Raw genomic sequence first — 16,901 nt, 5'->3', positions numbered from 1 at the left:
TCCATGCCATGCGGGCATAGAACATTGGATGCAAAACTACTCTAACTTAGCACAAACTTCTTGCTTCATCCACAATATCAATTATCTCTCAAAAACATAAACTTCTGTTGTTCAAGTTCTTGGATGACCCAAGTCAAGTATTATTTAATTCACTTAATCACGGCATGTTCTCTAAAGCACTCCCGATTCTTTCTTCCATCCACAAACCAATCAGACCGAAGTTAACAGGGTCGAATTACCTCAGTGGTTAGAGCAAAACCCCGGCAAGGCTGTGGTCCTGGGTTCAATTCCTAGATGCGAATGAATCTTTTTCTGTTTAAAATTTTTATAATATGTTTAATACACACGGTGTCCAGAAACTCATAGTAGCTATTGACTTGCCTACCAATGGACAATGGACAATATCACTGGGAACATAACACGTCAATCGGTTTAATTGTTGGCAGATGAATCATTTAAATGCATTAAAGATCGACGATTAGTTTCATTCATTCATTTAAGATATATTTCCAGCTAATAATAAAAACTAATTTTAATGGAACTTCCTCCTTCTTCTGGGGCTTGTAAAATTAGATTGTTAATGTTAATTTTAGCTATAAGTTCCTACATATGTAGATATATATTTTTTTTAAGATAGTAGTTATAGGCCATAGTCGTAAGTCACTAGATATAAGTCGCACTAGTCACTAGTTTTAAGTCAGTAGTTGTAGTATTAACTATTTAAGAAATATATTTGTACAGCGCCCTTGAGGTGATTTCCCACGAAAACAGCGCTATATAAATTAGCCAAATATTATTATTAGTATTATTAAGTAAGAAACGGAGAATCTACATCACATTTGGAGTCGATTTTGCAGTATCATTTTTTTTGATACAAGTTGACACAAGAATGATAACGGGGGTTCGCTCGAGGCTCACATTTTAATCAATTCCGACGAATTCGTAACAATAATAAATAATTTTTTTTAGACTGATTCATATGGATGTAAGTTATTTATATTTAAGATGAATAAAAAGAGTACCTACTATAGATTATATTTTTTTGGACGATGAATTAGTAACTTCCCGAGGGATTCCTCTAGAAACATCTGAGATTTTAGTAATACGTTCATCAGAAATAATTAAAATAAATCCCACAGAAAGATCAATTTTCTACGCCTGCTAGGGAAAATCGACCGTGGGTTCGTCCATTACGCCGGGCCACGCGCCGATAATTGTTTTTACACGACTTCATTACTTATGTTGTTAAGATTCCCACTTTATTTTAGAGATTTGATGAGGCAAATTCAACCGTAGGTCTGTCCAATACACCAGAGCAGCACGTTGCATATTTTTGAGCATGGCTTCTTCACTTACGTCGTTAAGATTCCGACTTTATTTTAGGGTGCTATCTATTCTTAAGCTTTTTTTTGCGAGTAAATCAATTCAGAAGTTGGAATTTTCCAATTGGAAAAAATCACTCAGATCACGCAAAAAAAAATCTTTTTTTCAGATTCTCTGTGACGATGTAGATTTACCAGTTTCCCACTCATACTACGAGCTTCCGAGCATTTTTTTATTTTTTTTATTATTTTAATATAGATCATATGGGTTACATTAATAGGGGAGAGTCTGTTAAATTGGACCACTTTTCGGAAAGTAGTAAATTTATTGGGATTTCATTACATTAGAGGACTTCAAATATACTGACATGAAAGGTGCGTTATCAGACTACAAAGGCCGTTTATTATTTTATATTAAATGTTAACAGTTATTTTATTAAAAATATTTTACTTCATTTAGGCATTTGTTCCAAATTAGCAGACCGGTTTGTTAAATTGGACCAGTGGGTTTTGTAAATTGGACCTAGGATTATTCTTTTGTTAGAATGTAACCTTATTTACCTAAAAAATAAACATGAAATAACTAGCCTAACCTGACCCAACCCACCTTACTAATATTACCTAATGTATTGTAATACGAGAGAACGCTTTATTTTTTGAAGAAATTATCACAAATATCTGGGTTGCTTACACAGGTTTCGTGATGACATTTATGACAATGCACACATTGCACCCAGTCTAATTTTGGTCCTTGCTAGTCAAAATAATCTCCATTGCATATACCGCATGCATTTTCCTTATTTTCAGATGGTAGGCTATCAGAGTCGTCCAACACAATTTCTAACTCAGTATCTGAATCACTGCTGCTGTTATATTTATTGGGTTTAGTTGTCTTCTTTCCAATGGCTTAACCTTTGAGCGATACACTGCTTGCAGCTTTCATCTTTTTCTTTTTTCCGATTCCTACGCATTTACTGGTTTTGTTAATAGGCTTCATTTTTGGTCTCTTACCTAGACGTTTCTGAATAGATATTGCCAAATTATTTCTTATAAGGGCTTGGTGTTAATATGAAAGCTTTCTGAGCACCACGCGCCTTTTTCAAACATACACTGTTCCAGTGTTGGAGATGGTTCACTAAATCATTTTCAACTACTTCTAAAAATTAAAAATGTTGGTCGTCCTTTGTGTATTATTCTAATCTAGATGCCTCTTTAAAGTCGGTTTTGGAATTTTATAAACACGGGCACATTCATTCAAACCAACATGTTCATTACGAAACGCAAATATTGCTTGCCTTGGGTCTTCTTGTGTCCATTTGTAATAATGTTTACTATCCGCCATCTAAAATAAATACAAATTTAACTGCAGTCACAATTTATTTTCACTTGTAGCAGCATTGAGTAAGATAAATTGGACCGGTCCGATTTGCCGAACTCACAGTGGTCCAATTAATCGTACTCTTACTTCTTTCAAAAATTTTTTTTTATCAAACCCAACCTACATATTTGGATATTCCGGTTATTGCGGGCATAAAATTATGAAAATGACCGAGTTTAATATGAAAAGATAGTCAAAAAACTTTAACCATGGATGCAGTTAAAGACGTATGAAAGTTTTCCAAATATTACATCGAAGCAGAGATATTTCGTTTTGTCCCTGTAACTTCTCTTAATTCTTCTCGAATGTGATGCCGGTCGGTAAGGCAACATTAAAGTTAGATGCGCAACATTCAGTATTGCCAGGATCAAAATATGTTTTGTAGTTTCGTTAATTTTACGCTGGTCCAATTTAACGACCGGTCCAATATACCCTACTTTCCCCTACATACATATTTTGCAAAATATAATATTTAGCTTCATAATTGGTCATGTATACCTTATCAGAAAAGAGGAGCTCTTGTGCCTGATAAGGGAGCCACGATTCTTACTTAGATTCTATGTTATAATATTATGTTATGTGTAAACTATATATAATAATATATATATTTTTTTTTTACTATAAGTTTTTTTGGAAAAAAGTTTGATTTTATTTATTTGTTCTTGTTGGTTCGTAATACAGCGCAATTCGGAAGGGAGATTATTGTAGTTTTTTATGGCTTGGTAAATATAATGGTTTTGCATTTGAGTTGTTTTAAAGATTGGCGTAATAAATTGATTTCCATTTAATATATATGGTTAACTTTTTTATGCAAAGAGAAAGTTTTGTGTTCTCTTTCTAAAACTGTTATCTTATGTTTGATTATAATAGAAATGAAGATAGAACAAGCTTTAAGAGGATGTGTGAGTTGGTGACAGATATAGCACAACTTGACTCAGCGACTTTTCATGTTTCATGACAAATATAGCAACCCTTTATTAAATGTTGTTGATTTCGATTACACATTGCATACAGCCTCACGTTTTTGTTCATTTCCTTTAATTTAATAAATATTCAAGCAACACTTTAAAATGTAGTAAACATTTCATAAAACAAAAGATGCAAGCCTAATTATACAGAGTGTTAAGGGACGTACTTGACTTACATTAACCAGTGATTCCTTATATTATTTGAAGTAAAAAATAAAAATGAAATTTTGTTTTTTTTTCAAAATTTTTCAATTATTTTTTTTCAAAAATAACATTTTTTTAAATTCTTCCGCATGTCATTAGGTCACTCAGCCTAGCATCTGCTCAATCCCTCAAATCGACCCTAGCTGTCCGATTACTACTGATTTTCTACATTTTCTCTTTAAAAAAAAAAAAATTAAATGTCATTGGAGACCAAAATTTCATTTACATTTTTTACACCAAATAATGTCAGGAATCACTGGTTAAATTCAAGTACAAGTAAAGTACGACCCTAAACACCCTGTATATAGTTTGTTAATGATATCATGGTTAAAGTTTGAAAACAATGTATGTACATATATAATTTACCAAACAAAATGACAAATGAGCTAATGTTAGCTATAAAATATGGTTCATTATTAAATTTATTTATAAGGTCATTAAAATTCATAAAACTACGATTGAGATTATAGTGAAAGCATAAAATGAATAAATTATAGAATTAGGTTATAGGCCTAAGGCTCTATTAGGTAATATGTCTCGGAAACTAATGTACCTGCCTAGTATCAGTGTTGTTCAGACCACATGGTAGATGCTCTCAGTATCGCCCTAGTGAATAACCATCAACAAAATCGAAATATTACACGAAATGACTTTGGTGACCATATCTGAATAGCCAGGTACTTTCTTACCTTCCACCTCTCTATCTCGTTCTCTCCGCACTAACTTCAGCCTCAGAACACACTCCAATTGGGGAGTCTGAAGTTGGAATTTTTTAGGTCAAATTTGAAAAAATCAGCTATTTAACGCAACGTAAAATGAACAAGTAAAAAGTGAAATGAAAAAGTGTGCATTAAATGTCTATCTCTAAATAATATAAAACAACATCGCTATCCGCGTCTGTCTGTTTGTGCGCTTAGTTCTTCTAAACTACGCAACTGAGTTTGATAGGGTTTTCACTATCATTTAGAAAATCTCTTCCAGTAGGTTTATTTACATAATACATGCATATTATATCTATGGAAAGTAGAGAACAGACGAACAACGCATGGGTACACGTCAGCTAGTGTCTTTTAAAATACGTCGAAGCGTAGACCTGAAGTCGGATTCCCGTTCTACATCCCAAGTCAAGGACAGTGTCGCCAATATAATTGTACCGTGCACTATTACACGGAATGGACTGTAAACCAAATCAACAAGGATGCGAAAATATAAAGCACATTCAATTGTGTTTGAAAATCACGGGAAATGTGGAATGATGGAAACAGCCTTCCTCGAGTTCCCATGAATCCCTGCAGTATGGCTCTCGACGAACTGGCACTGTACGCAGGGTGAAAATTTCCTCCAAAACGAGATGATATTTTGCAAACAGAGCACAAAGCATGTGAATACACGACTCCAATTCACGACGATACAACGATTGCAACTGCTTGCCACAAATGCGAATAATGTACTGACTTGCGACAATTTACAATGCAACAAAATCATCTTCTTCTTTCCAATGTGGGTAAGGCTGTTTTAAGGAAGGTATGATAGTATATGATAGGAAATCATTTCAGCCTTGGCAAAAACCGGATCGCCATACGGCTATAAAACTCGCTCCTGTCTGTGTCAAAGCCAAAATGAGGGGATAAGTACATTAAGGACATGTCCCTAGACAAGGATAAAGAACGGGGATCCACTTTTAATTCTTTGGTTACAGGAAAAAAATTATAATTTGATATTACCTTTGCATACATGTAGGTATAATATGCCACTTCCGTGGCCATATAGAGGCCATAGAAGAACTGTGATACTTGCAGCCATGCCAAGCTCTCCGTCCACAGCAATATGGAGTACACTATTATCCCGCAAAAACCTGCAATTAAACAATCATTCTTATTAAAAATATATTAACGTAGATTACACTGCTTTTCGACAACATTGGACAGAAAGGAATGGTGAATATTACATGGTAGAAGGGTGCCGCCATTACAAAGTGGCGATATGTGAAAAATTAAAAAAAAATTTTTTGTAAAAATAATGTCACCGTTGTCCCGGTTTTGCACAGAGTTTTTCGTAATCAAATGTAGACAATAATTTTCCTCTTATTTTTAATTTCATGTGTGAAAATTCATCGAGAAGTAACGAAATTCTGCTTTAGATTTTTTATTTAATTCTGCCAACAGATTCGATTTTCGTAATAATTAATTGTTTTTTTCAAAATTATGTTTTTTGTGAATTGTACCACATTACCATATAAAGTGTTCATATATTTATATAAATAGTACATAATCTATCATAAGTAGTTTCCCCAGAATAGCTAGTTATATTCAGAGAAATGATTTTTTCATAGTATATAATATATTACCGGAAATGTATGATATCTAGGAATTGTACACAACTCCTAGGAAATGTATTCAATTCCGAAGCTATTTAGGAAATGTATAAAATATTGTTTTAAAAATTATTTAATACATACATATCCTGGGAAATGTATACATTTCCTAGGAATTGTAGGTATTAAATAATTTTGAATACAAATTAATTAATTGTTAACTACATACATTTCCAAGGAATTGAATACAATGACGGATTACATACATTTCTGTTAACATATATAAACTGTAAATTTGTATAAAAATCAAATTCATGCCGCCTTCCACAGACAATCTTCTTTATATATTATATTTATTCTTTATATTTCTTTGGTGTATTAATTTTAGGCTTGGAATTCCTTTAGAAATAATAGATTATGATTTTTTATTACATTCATTGAAATTGCTCAAGTTAAATGATAGAAGAAAAATTTTTGATCTTATATTTTTATCCGAAATTATAAATTATCTCCATGTCTCACTGCCATACATCAGGGTAGGTACCAGTACTCCATCGTGGACTTCGCTTCGCTTCTTTACAAAAAAATTTTGTTAGCGCCAACTGCGTTCAGTCCTCCATTAATGGAGTTACCTGCATTTACCCTTCTTTCAATATCTGTCAGCCTTCCCATCTCTCGTAAACATACTTCCCAAATACACAAACTCATCCACCTGATCCAAGTATTCCTCATTCACAACTATATTGCAAACTGTTTTCGTACTCTCTCTTTCAAACACCATTACTTTAGACTTACTGTATAATATAATACCAATGAAATAGTGCTTATATATTTGTACCTGAATTCAAAAAAATTAAAAGTATAAAAACATACTAAATAAATATATGAAATAAATAAATACATTCTGTTACATACTGTATCATTTAATACCTAAAAGATATACTAGGTATGAAATAGTGGTTATCTACTTGCATTATTATCAATTTTTTTCAAATGAATTATCAACTTGCATAATATGTGAAAATTAGCTATCAATAATAAATAATCATCGATCTTTTAAAGTTTTTATGTGTAATATTAAAATAATATTTGATATCAGTAGACAAAAATAAATTTATCATTCAGGTAGTTGTGAAAAACGACAAAATAACAGGAATTATTATTTGTTGTTGTCGAGCAAAAACAATTGCTTTCAAAAACATTTTAAAATTCAGCAGTCAACAACATATATTTAGCCCATTCCAGAGCGGTGGATACTATGCGTATTATACTTATCAAAGACCACCATTCATAAACTAAACATAAGTGGCATTAACCATAGTTGGCTACTTCCCAACCTTTCCTGTCTGTCTCTTTCCTCCTCCATACTCCTCTCAGCCTCGAAAAATATCCCAATTGGATATGCCGTAATACCACTAGCTCTGGATAGTTGGGACTCTTGGGCAATGGCATATTTTTCCTAAACTTAAAGTGATTTTTTTTATGTGAGATCGCGCCAACCATCTGGAGCCAGTGAGATCCAAAACGGAAAATCCATTTGGGGTGGGGAGAGGAAGGAGATGGCGAAGAGGAAAGTAACTGGCTATTCAGAGCTAGTCACCAAAAACGGCTTAAGCATTGTTTCGTGACCAGATTTGAATAGCCAGGTGTTGCCACACCTTCCTCTTCACTATCTTCTTCCCCTCCCCACTACCTTCATCCTCACAGCATACCCCAATTGGAGATGCAATAGTCTCTCATAGTTGAGAGCAGTTGGGACTCTTGTGTGGTATTCACATAAAAAAACAACGTTTAAATTCTGAATGGTGTTCTTTCATCAGGACGAACACTGAAAGTATCTACCACTCTGGAACGTACCGCAAACATACTAGTATACAGGGTGTCCGGGGGTAAAGTGCGCTAACTTCGGGGGGTGATTCGACATGATGGTAGAAGTAAAAAAGATAAATAACTTTTTTCAAATTTCCAATATTTATTTTCAGATACAAAAATATTTTCCAAAAAAGAATATTTATTTTCCTGTAAAAACAATTTATTTTTTTACCTAAAAACTGCGCAAATTCTTTTAATAATAATAAACTATTGGCCTGAAACACAAAAAATAAATGCCGCCGACGCGAATTGAACCCGCACCTTCTGATTGCCGGTCATATGCACAGAACCACTGTGCTACGTCGGGTTATTTTAACCGCCAAATAATTCAATAAATACTAGTATTTCATTCAACAATTATTCCTTTCTTAATTTTTTTCAATTTGTATCTGTGTTGCACGCTAATAATTATTGCTTATAATAATTTGTTATCCTTTGTGCTTTGCCCTTTTAAAACTGACTGTAACAATAAAACATATATACATACGTATTTAAGATGGAAGGGTACCGATAAAAAAAAAAATTAAAAAAAGAGAACATTTTTAATTTTTTTTAATCATATTTTATTTAGTTATAAAATTTTACATTCGATTGTTGTGAGATTGAAGGGAGTGGGGAAGGGAATAAGAAGAATAGAGGAAGGTTGGGAAGTACCGGGCTATTCAGATCTGGTCATCAAACATGGCTAATACCATTTAGAATGGTGGTCTTTCACAGGGGCGATACTGAGAGCATCTACCAACTTCAAAGTTATCCGTGTCGAGCTAGACCACAATATAGTTACAATAAAATTATTAACGATGTTATATCTGTGAATTTATAGATAAATATCAAATTCCTAATACTTTAGCGATTATTTTGGTTGAGCGCATAATTATGAGGCATAATAATAATTTTTATATATGCACACAATAATAAGATAAACACAGATAATAAAAATGACAAAGCAACAAAGTTGTCATAAGATTAAAAAAATATAATAGGATCTTTGTAAAAAATAATCTTATAATAGCATCTGCAAGATTTTATACTCTTATAATCTCGAGTAAAGGAGATAAGTCACAAGTCGCTAAGCAAATGTGCAGAAAGCAAACAATACAATAAAGTTATATTTGAGTGTGCATAAAAAACTGAAGAGTTGAACTGATAGAAGTTTGCTGTGGGCGTGTTTTAAATTTTACACAACCGATAAACAAGCATTAATGTATGGTAAATGGTTGTCATTAGTTAGGCCCTAATGATTTACACATTTGCTTAGTTATTCCACTGTGTTTACAAAAATGTCTTTGAAATTAATTCTATTTTACGATACTGCATTTTTTCATTTGCCAATTTATTTGTAAAAATAAATGTGAATGCATAAAATGCAATTGTAAACATTTTAATTGGAATTAAATTGTCACAATAGAACCGTAACAAAATGCAATTGGAATGAATTCAAACATAACATTAAAATAAAATAAAGTTTTGCATTTATCGTTTAGAGCATTGATGTACTATACTAGATTAGCCCTGTCTAGTTAAATTCATTTTAAAAATAACGCCACGTAGCGTACGTCACAAATATGGAGATGAACTTAACAACCCAACTCTGTTTAAACTCCTTGTACAAGCGTTCAAACTCGTAAGCGAAACCACGGAGAATTTGTTGTCAGAGGTGTTGTAATATGGACATAATTAAAATTTAAATATTTGGAACTCGGTTATTTTTGTGATTGAAAAAATGAACTTGCCCAGCATAGCTGAGAAGCAAAATAGACCAACAAAAGGTAAAACTCAATGCACAGTGCCCATTTCGCACTGCGACCTAATGCGTGGGCCTTTTCATAAATGTGCATGTGAACCAAACCAAGATTGTGTTGGGGTTATTTTTAAATGAATATGCCGTGTCTAGTCTAATTTAGTCTATGGTTTAGAGGCATTAGTTGAAAAATATTTATAGGTCACTCAATGAGAGTGGACGAGGTGACCAGCATGTACTTATGTATGCATTGTGTGTATTTATGCATTGTGTATATTCCAATTTGGGAGGCGAGTATGGGTACTGTCGCCCCGGGAACCATTCATTGGATAACCTTATAAGATAAGTTCTCTAAGTTTGTTGACTTATCAGGTGTGCCCGGGTTCATGGGGTGGGGATAGTCTAGGTCTTGGCGGCGGACGCGTCTAGATTTGGAGAGACTGGCTGAGGGAGATATTTTTACCTCTCCAGCAGGACTCTCCCGACCCATCGCCATGCACTGCAGTAGGAGAGATGAATTTAAACATCCGTCACTCCTGGACATACTGATAACCAGGTTCCTACAGATCTCTCATACGTTTTTCCTCCCCAGATCTTTCTTTCCTTCACACACACTATTAAAAGATGAACAGAGTTGTAGATAGTACCGCCTTGGTGAAAACCACAAATTAAAGTCGACATCTTGTTTGAAATGACTTGTTTGGCAACAGCATCTGAACAGCCAGGTACTTCCCAACCTTCCTCTTTCCCACTCCTCCAGCCTCACAACATACACTAATTAGGGTTGCTATAGTCCCACTGGCTTCGAACAGTCGAGAGCAGTTGTAACTAGGGTTGCCAGACGTCCTTTATTTTAAAGGACGTCCTCTATTTCAGACCCAAAAATTGATCTTGTCCTCTAATTTAAAATCTTCAATAGAGGACAATACTTTGTCGTTTAATTTGGAAAAAATAAATGAATCAACGTGATTTCGCGCTATGTGCTGCGAGGCGGCGGGCGGCGGCGCGGCGCGGGCGGCTGAGTCGAAATGTGGGGGAGGGGAACACGGTCGGGCAAATATTGCTCAGCGCCTATTTCCTCTGCTAGGTGAGGTGACGCGTGACGTTAGAGAGCGTTTTATTTCGTCTGTACGCAAGTAAATCGAATTGAAGATGGCTTTTTTGGAATGGCAGTCCAGCAAATTCTTCGAAAAATGTCTACTTCTCAGGCTGAAAAATTAACTACTATAGGGTGTATCGGCACTAACCCGACAAACTTTAACCAGCTATTCCTTAGCACATTTGGAGTAAAAAATGTTATGTGCACTTTGCTGTCCGGTAACGTTTTTTTTTAATAAAAAATTAATTAAACATATTTTCACCACATGTCACCACTGTTTTATCCTTTGTCAAAATTTGAAAGCAACATCGCAACTCTCGCGTGTTGCTGCGAACGAAGCCCGTATTACATAATCCAGTACCAGAAAAGAAATATTTTATTTAACAATAATGATTATTCACATTTTTCGTATGCGAATCACTGATTGTCTTCTTGTATTGTACACATCAGTTTTATTTTTGTATCTAAATTGTTTCACCTCTGGAATGCTTTGGTTTCACCTCTTACGCGTTTCACGTATTAAATAGTCTAATTTTGAAACTAAGAAACTAATTAGTAGATTTCCTGTATTTATAATCGAAGTCCAATAATTCTGAGCACTTTTAAAAACAATTTTCCTCACTTAGGTACTTATCAATAATAATAATTGGATTATTTGAACAGCGCCGTTGTTTTTTAAATCACCGTAAGTGCTCTGTCAAAATGTTACTTGCTAGGCTATCCTACAACGTATATTTTTTAATAAATTTAGTTATTTACAACTTCGCGGAATGTGATTTATGAATATTATTGCTTATGTTAAAAGCCTTCCAGAATTACCGGAATATAACGAGCAGCTTGACACACTTAAGTTTATTTCCACTAATTTGAAGGTACAAAGAATGTATAGTTTTAAAAACAATCCCGATGAATCAAAAAACGGTTCATATAAAACTGCTGCGCAACACACTGAGACAAAGGAAAGCACTCACACAAACGTCATGACTGCATTGGATTGACCACCTGCAAATGAATGCTGCCAGATTGCTAATTTATTTAAACAATAATTATTAAATTTTATTTAAAATATCGCAATTTTTTTAAAAAATCGACAATAAATTACAACTATAATTTAAAAAAAATATTCTTAACCCCACGCTTTTTCGTAATTGATTAATTAATTCAGAATTTAAACGTTGCTTGAAATGACTAGCCGTATTTGGTGACCAGATCTGAATATCCAGGTTCAGAATTTAAACGTTGCTTGAAATGACTAGCCGTATTTGGTGACCAGATCTGAATATCCAGGTTTAGAATTTAAACGTTGCTTGAAATGACTAGCCGTATTTGGTGACCAGATCTGAATATCCAGGTTCAGAATTTAAACGTTGCTTGAAATGACTAGCCGTATTTGGTGACCAGATCTGAATATCCAGGTTTAGAATTTAAACGTTGCTTGAAATGACTAGCCGTATTTGGTGACCAGATCTGAATATCCAGGTTCAGAATTTAAACGTTGCTTGAAATGACTAGCCGTATTTGGTGACCAGATCTGAATATCCAGGTTTAGAATTTAAACGTTACTTGAAATGACTAGCCGTATTTGGTGACCAGATCTGAATATCCAAGTTCAGAATTTAAACGTTGCTTGAAATGACTAGCCGTATTTGGTGACCAGATCTGAATATCCAGGTTTAGAATTTAAACGTTGCTTGAAATGACTAGCCGTATTTGGTGACCAGATCTGAATATCCAGGTACTTCCTCACCTTCCACTCCTTCCCTTAGCCATAAAACTTACCCCAATTCAACATAAAAATTGTTTAAATTATCGGATGTAATGAAATGCATAATAATTAGACCCCAAAATACTTAATTATTCAGGGAAATAAACCCCTGAGTCATCAGTTGGAAATACCAACGACATTAAGTGAAATTAACAATGCAATAATCCTATTATTGCATTGTTTAAAATTTCACTTAATTATTAGCATTAGCAAATAATATTGGGATTAGCAAATAATAATTTACGACAATTTACTCGGAAATCAATAAAGCCAGAATAATAAAAAAAGAAAGTTATCACTTACGTCGTCTGTAAGTGGCTTTACCAAAGTTTGATAATGCCGTCAGAAGGTGAAACAGCTGTCACGCGTAATAATAATTACAACTAGCAGAACTTGTTTATAAACACACTGTTTTTATAAATTTTTTAATAAGACTGTTAAAATAAAAAAAATCTCTAAATTGAAATGGAGTTCTACAAACTAAACTTAAAATCAAATAAATTTATTGCGAAGGTTCAAAGTACTGTACTGTAATATTATATTAAATAATTTTTACGTGTTTAATTATTGTTTAAAGTCAGATTAAAGCGATTAAAAAACCCACCTGGCAATTCTTATTCGAGTTTCGTTGTTTTTACGTATTGGCGCGCTTACAAGCATCAGTCGTCTCATTTTTAACCATTAATATTTAGTGTGTAGGAAAGAGAGAAGACGCTTTTCGACACACTTGTCGAAAAACTTGTTGAATGCCGACGGGCATACTCTTCTACAGATTTTATTAAATATTGATATGTAGGTAATATTGATGTGTAAATGAATGACATTGTGAGAATTTTACCAATAAATAATAAATGAAAATGCGGACATGTAGTTTATGTTAATTTTTTTATTGGAGCATTTGTTCGAAGTGACTACCATTATTTTCGATGCAAGCGTGTAGTCTTGTTATATTTTGATTATTTAAGTTTGCAGGATTTGCTTTAATTTCTGCAGCGGCTTCCATCACTCGTTCGAGCAGTTGCTCTCTTGAGGCTATTGGCTTAGCATACACTTTTTCCTTGAGAGCCCCCCACAGGTAGTAATCCAGGGGGGTCAGGTCGGGTGATCTTGGTGGCCAAGCAATGGCCGGACTTCCACGGCCTATCCAACGACCAGGAAACTCGACATCCAAGTAGTTCCGCACGGCAATCGAATAGTGTGGTGGGGCTCCATCGTGCTGGAACCACATTCTCCGTAGTAATTCGAGGTTCACATCTTCCAGAATCTCGCCCAGTTGCACTTGTAAGAACTCCAAATACATCGGTCCATTTAGTCTGGGAGGCAACTCGATTGGACCGAGTATTTGATTTCCCAGGATTCCTGCCCACATGTTGATGGAAAATCTGTCCTGGCTCGACGACTCCCGAACAAGCTTGGGGTTTTGTTCAGCCCAATGGTGCAAGTTGTGCACATTTAGCACTCCTGTTTTAGTGAACTGTGCTTCGTCGGTAAACAATATGTTTTTCATGAAGTCTGCATCTCTTATGACATTATGCAGCATTCTTCTGCAGTACACGACTCTGGAAAAGTGGTCATTCTCCATGAGGCCTTGGCAGCGCCTATAGTGAAAAGGTTTGAGCCCGTGCTTCTTCAGAACTCTCCATACCGCCATGTGTTCCCTGTGTCCTATCATCAGAGCGACCCGACGCACGGACAGCGTGGGGTCTTCGGTAATTAAGTTCAGGATTCTCTCCTCAACTGCCACAGGAACGATGTTGTGTCCTCCGCCGGCGCCTTCAATCCGTCCGATGCCACAGTCACGCAATTGTTGATACATCTGAAACAAAACAACAAATAACAACTGCTTTTATTATTCAGCTCAGTAATAATGTCAAATAAACAATCGCGGGCTTTTTCACTCATTTTATTTTTAAAGAACACTTATTTTAGGCACATATCAGAAAACTTACGTTTTCTCTTCATTTATTTCATTTTTTTATAGTAAAATGTATAACAAAGTGTTTTAAATTATAATTTTCTTAACTAGGTACGGTTGATATCTTGGATTCACAGGGGTGAAATTGAATTCAAGTAATTTAAATAATCCCATGGTGAGAAAGGGAGTGAATTCAATTGCAGTGAATGATGCATTTATTAGAGATTAAAATTAATTAACTTTTTAAAACGCCGTTTAGTGACCACTGAACACAAATCACCTAAAGTACAATTTACATTTTTAAAGTTGGTGGCCCCTTGTTATGTTTTTAATGTTCCCAGTTTAAATTTCAAAAGCGCTTTTTGGCATTATCAATGAATGTAAATAGTTTCAATAAACAATTGATAGGGTACAAACCTGGACAAAGGTAGCATGGTGTGGGACGCGTCTTCCAGGAAACCTCATGCGATACTCCCTTACGGCTGCTCGTGAATTTCCATTGCAAAATCCATAAACAAAAACAATATCTGCTTGCTCGGCAGGTGGATAATTGAGGGGCATATTTCAACAGTAAAAACTTAGATAACAAAACAAAAACGAAACTAGAAACTTGATGACATGCGAACTCCCAAAACAGCACTGACCACTGATACGAGACGGGGTGGCGGGAACCACACGGGACTTGAGACAGAATATGTGTGAAAGAGATGACAGTAGCGCGGCGTTGCCAATTATTTTACCCCTATACTGTGGGCAGTAGCGGAGTGTGGAAATTTTATTTATTTTTTGTTTTTAAAAGAAAAAAAATGTTACCGGACAGCAAAGTGTACATAACATTTTTTACTCCAAATGTGCTAAGGAATAGCTGGTTAAAGTTTGTCGGGTTAGTGCCGATACACCCGTTTTTTGGAGTGGTATCGAAATGTACTGACATATATAGAATCGCGATTCGATTTCTCAGAAAACAGTAATATCCATTGTTTGCAGCCGCTGACACTGACGAAAGAAATTAAGTTCCAGGATTTGTGTATCATGGTATCAAAACTACAGATACCTAATATTAACCTTGATGCATTGTAAGAAGAGTTCTGTATATTAGAGCCTCTCCTGACGAAAATTATAGACGATAAGAAAATGTTCTTGAAATTTGGAATCAGATTCTCAAATCTACGGATGAAAACAAGAATCTGGTAAAAATAATACAATACGTATTTTTCATCCCCGCTTTTAATGCCCAAGCCGAAATGATTTTTTCCTTGTGTACGAATACGTGGACCAAAACCGAAATAAGTTAAATATTGATACATTAAAAGCCAAAAGTAATACCAAGTATTAACTTTATTTATTACTTTAAATGCAAAATGACTAATTAAGGTCGTACTACTTACTTGGCTTCGATTAACATTGTTTTTTTATTAGTAAATGTAACTACTGTTACCATTACAGCATTTTATTAAAAAAATATTGATGTCCTTTATTGTCATCATATTATGTCCTTTATTTAATCGTATCAAATCCTCTAATTCAGAAAACGGGAGCTGGCAACCCTAGTTGTAACTCTTAAGCAGTATTCAAATTTATTCAAAAAAAGACAGTGATAATAGCATACAGAAAATAGTACTTACCGGACAAGACAATCAATGGCTTATATTTTAGATAATCCGTCACCAGAAACACAATGACCAGTTGGGATAGATAGGAATATGTTCCCACAGGATAAACATCTTTGTTCAACGTTTCTTCTGTAATATTCCTCCATGGTCCAAGCAAAAATTCAGACACATATGGTTCGGATGGACGGATTTCTCTCACCAGACCAAAAGTGCACAATAACAACGAAACCTTAAGCCACTCTTGCATTTTTAAGGTAAATCTTTTTCTTTCAATGGGTTTTCTTGCTGATTCTTGGTTTTTATCAATTATGTCCGTTTCAAGACTGCTGCTCGAAATTATGACTAGGCACTGTTCAGGTAATCGTTACATCAGAAAACCCAATAACACCGGCGGTGATGCAATAAACTTCGGATGAAGACGCAAAGACGTCTGCTGCGAACAGTGCGAGCCGTTCAAATAATCACGAGCATCACGAGGAAATGATGACAAAATATCAATGCTCGCCTACGTATCAGTATTCTCATTTGACGTCACATTCGTCAATCAAGCACCGGTCGAAATATTTATCTGAATGTCAAGGACATTGTCAATGAATTTATCGAATGATATCTCCAACATCTTGAGTATCTTCTATCCCGGAGAAAACGTCGGCTACGCAACATTCGAACATTCCGTCAATGTCAAATTTCCGCGACCGCCAAAATCCAAA

At 34.7% G+C, this 16,901-nt stretch overlaps 1 protein-coding gene across 1 annotated transcript in view; it reads right to left on the bottom strand.

Annotated features, from left to right (window-relative positions):
• The window catches only part of LOC149411645 (thiamine transporter 1-like), a 50,756-nt gene extending 33,855 nt beyond the window's left edge, over positions 1–16,901 (bottom strand). Inside the window, exons 1-2 of the mRNA XM_089646991.1 lie at positions 16,204–16,901; positions 5,597–5,727 (exon numbers count right to left, since the gene is read on the bottom strand). Of these exons, the coding sequence (XP_089503117.1) occupies positions 5,597–5,727; positions 16,204–16,438 (366 nt within the window). The 5' untranslated portion in view covers positions 16,439–16,901. The remainder of the gene's footprint in view (positions 1–5,596; positions 5,728–16,203) is intronic.

Source organism: Hesperophylax consimilis, chromosome 25 (genome assembly GCF_061612785.1).
Source record: "Hesperophylax consimilis isolate HC1 chromosome 25, BYU_Hcon_1.0, whole genome shotgun sequence".
NCBI classification, from domain to species: Eukaryota; Metazoa; Arthropoda; class Insecta; order Trichoptera; family Limnephilidae; genus Hesperophylax; species Hesperophylax consimilis.
Note: the sequence above shows the minus strand (reverse complement) of the source record. Positions and strands in the feature narration are given on the sequence as shown.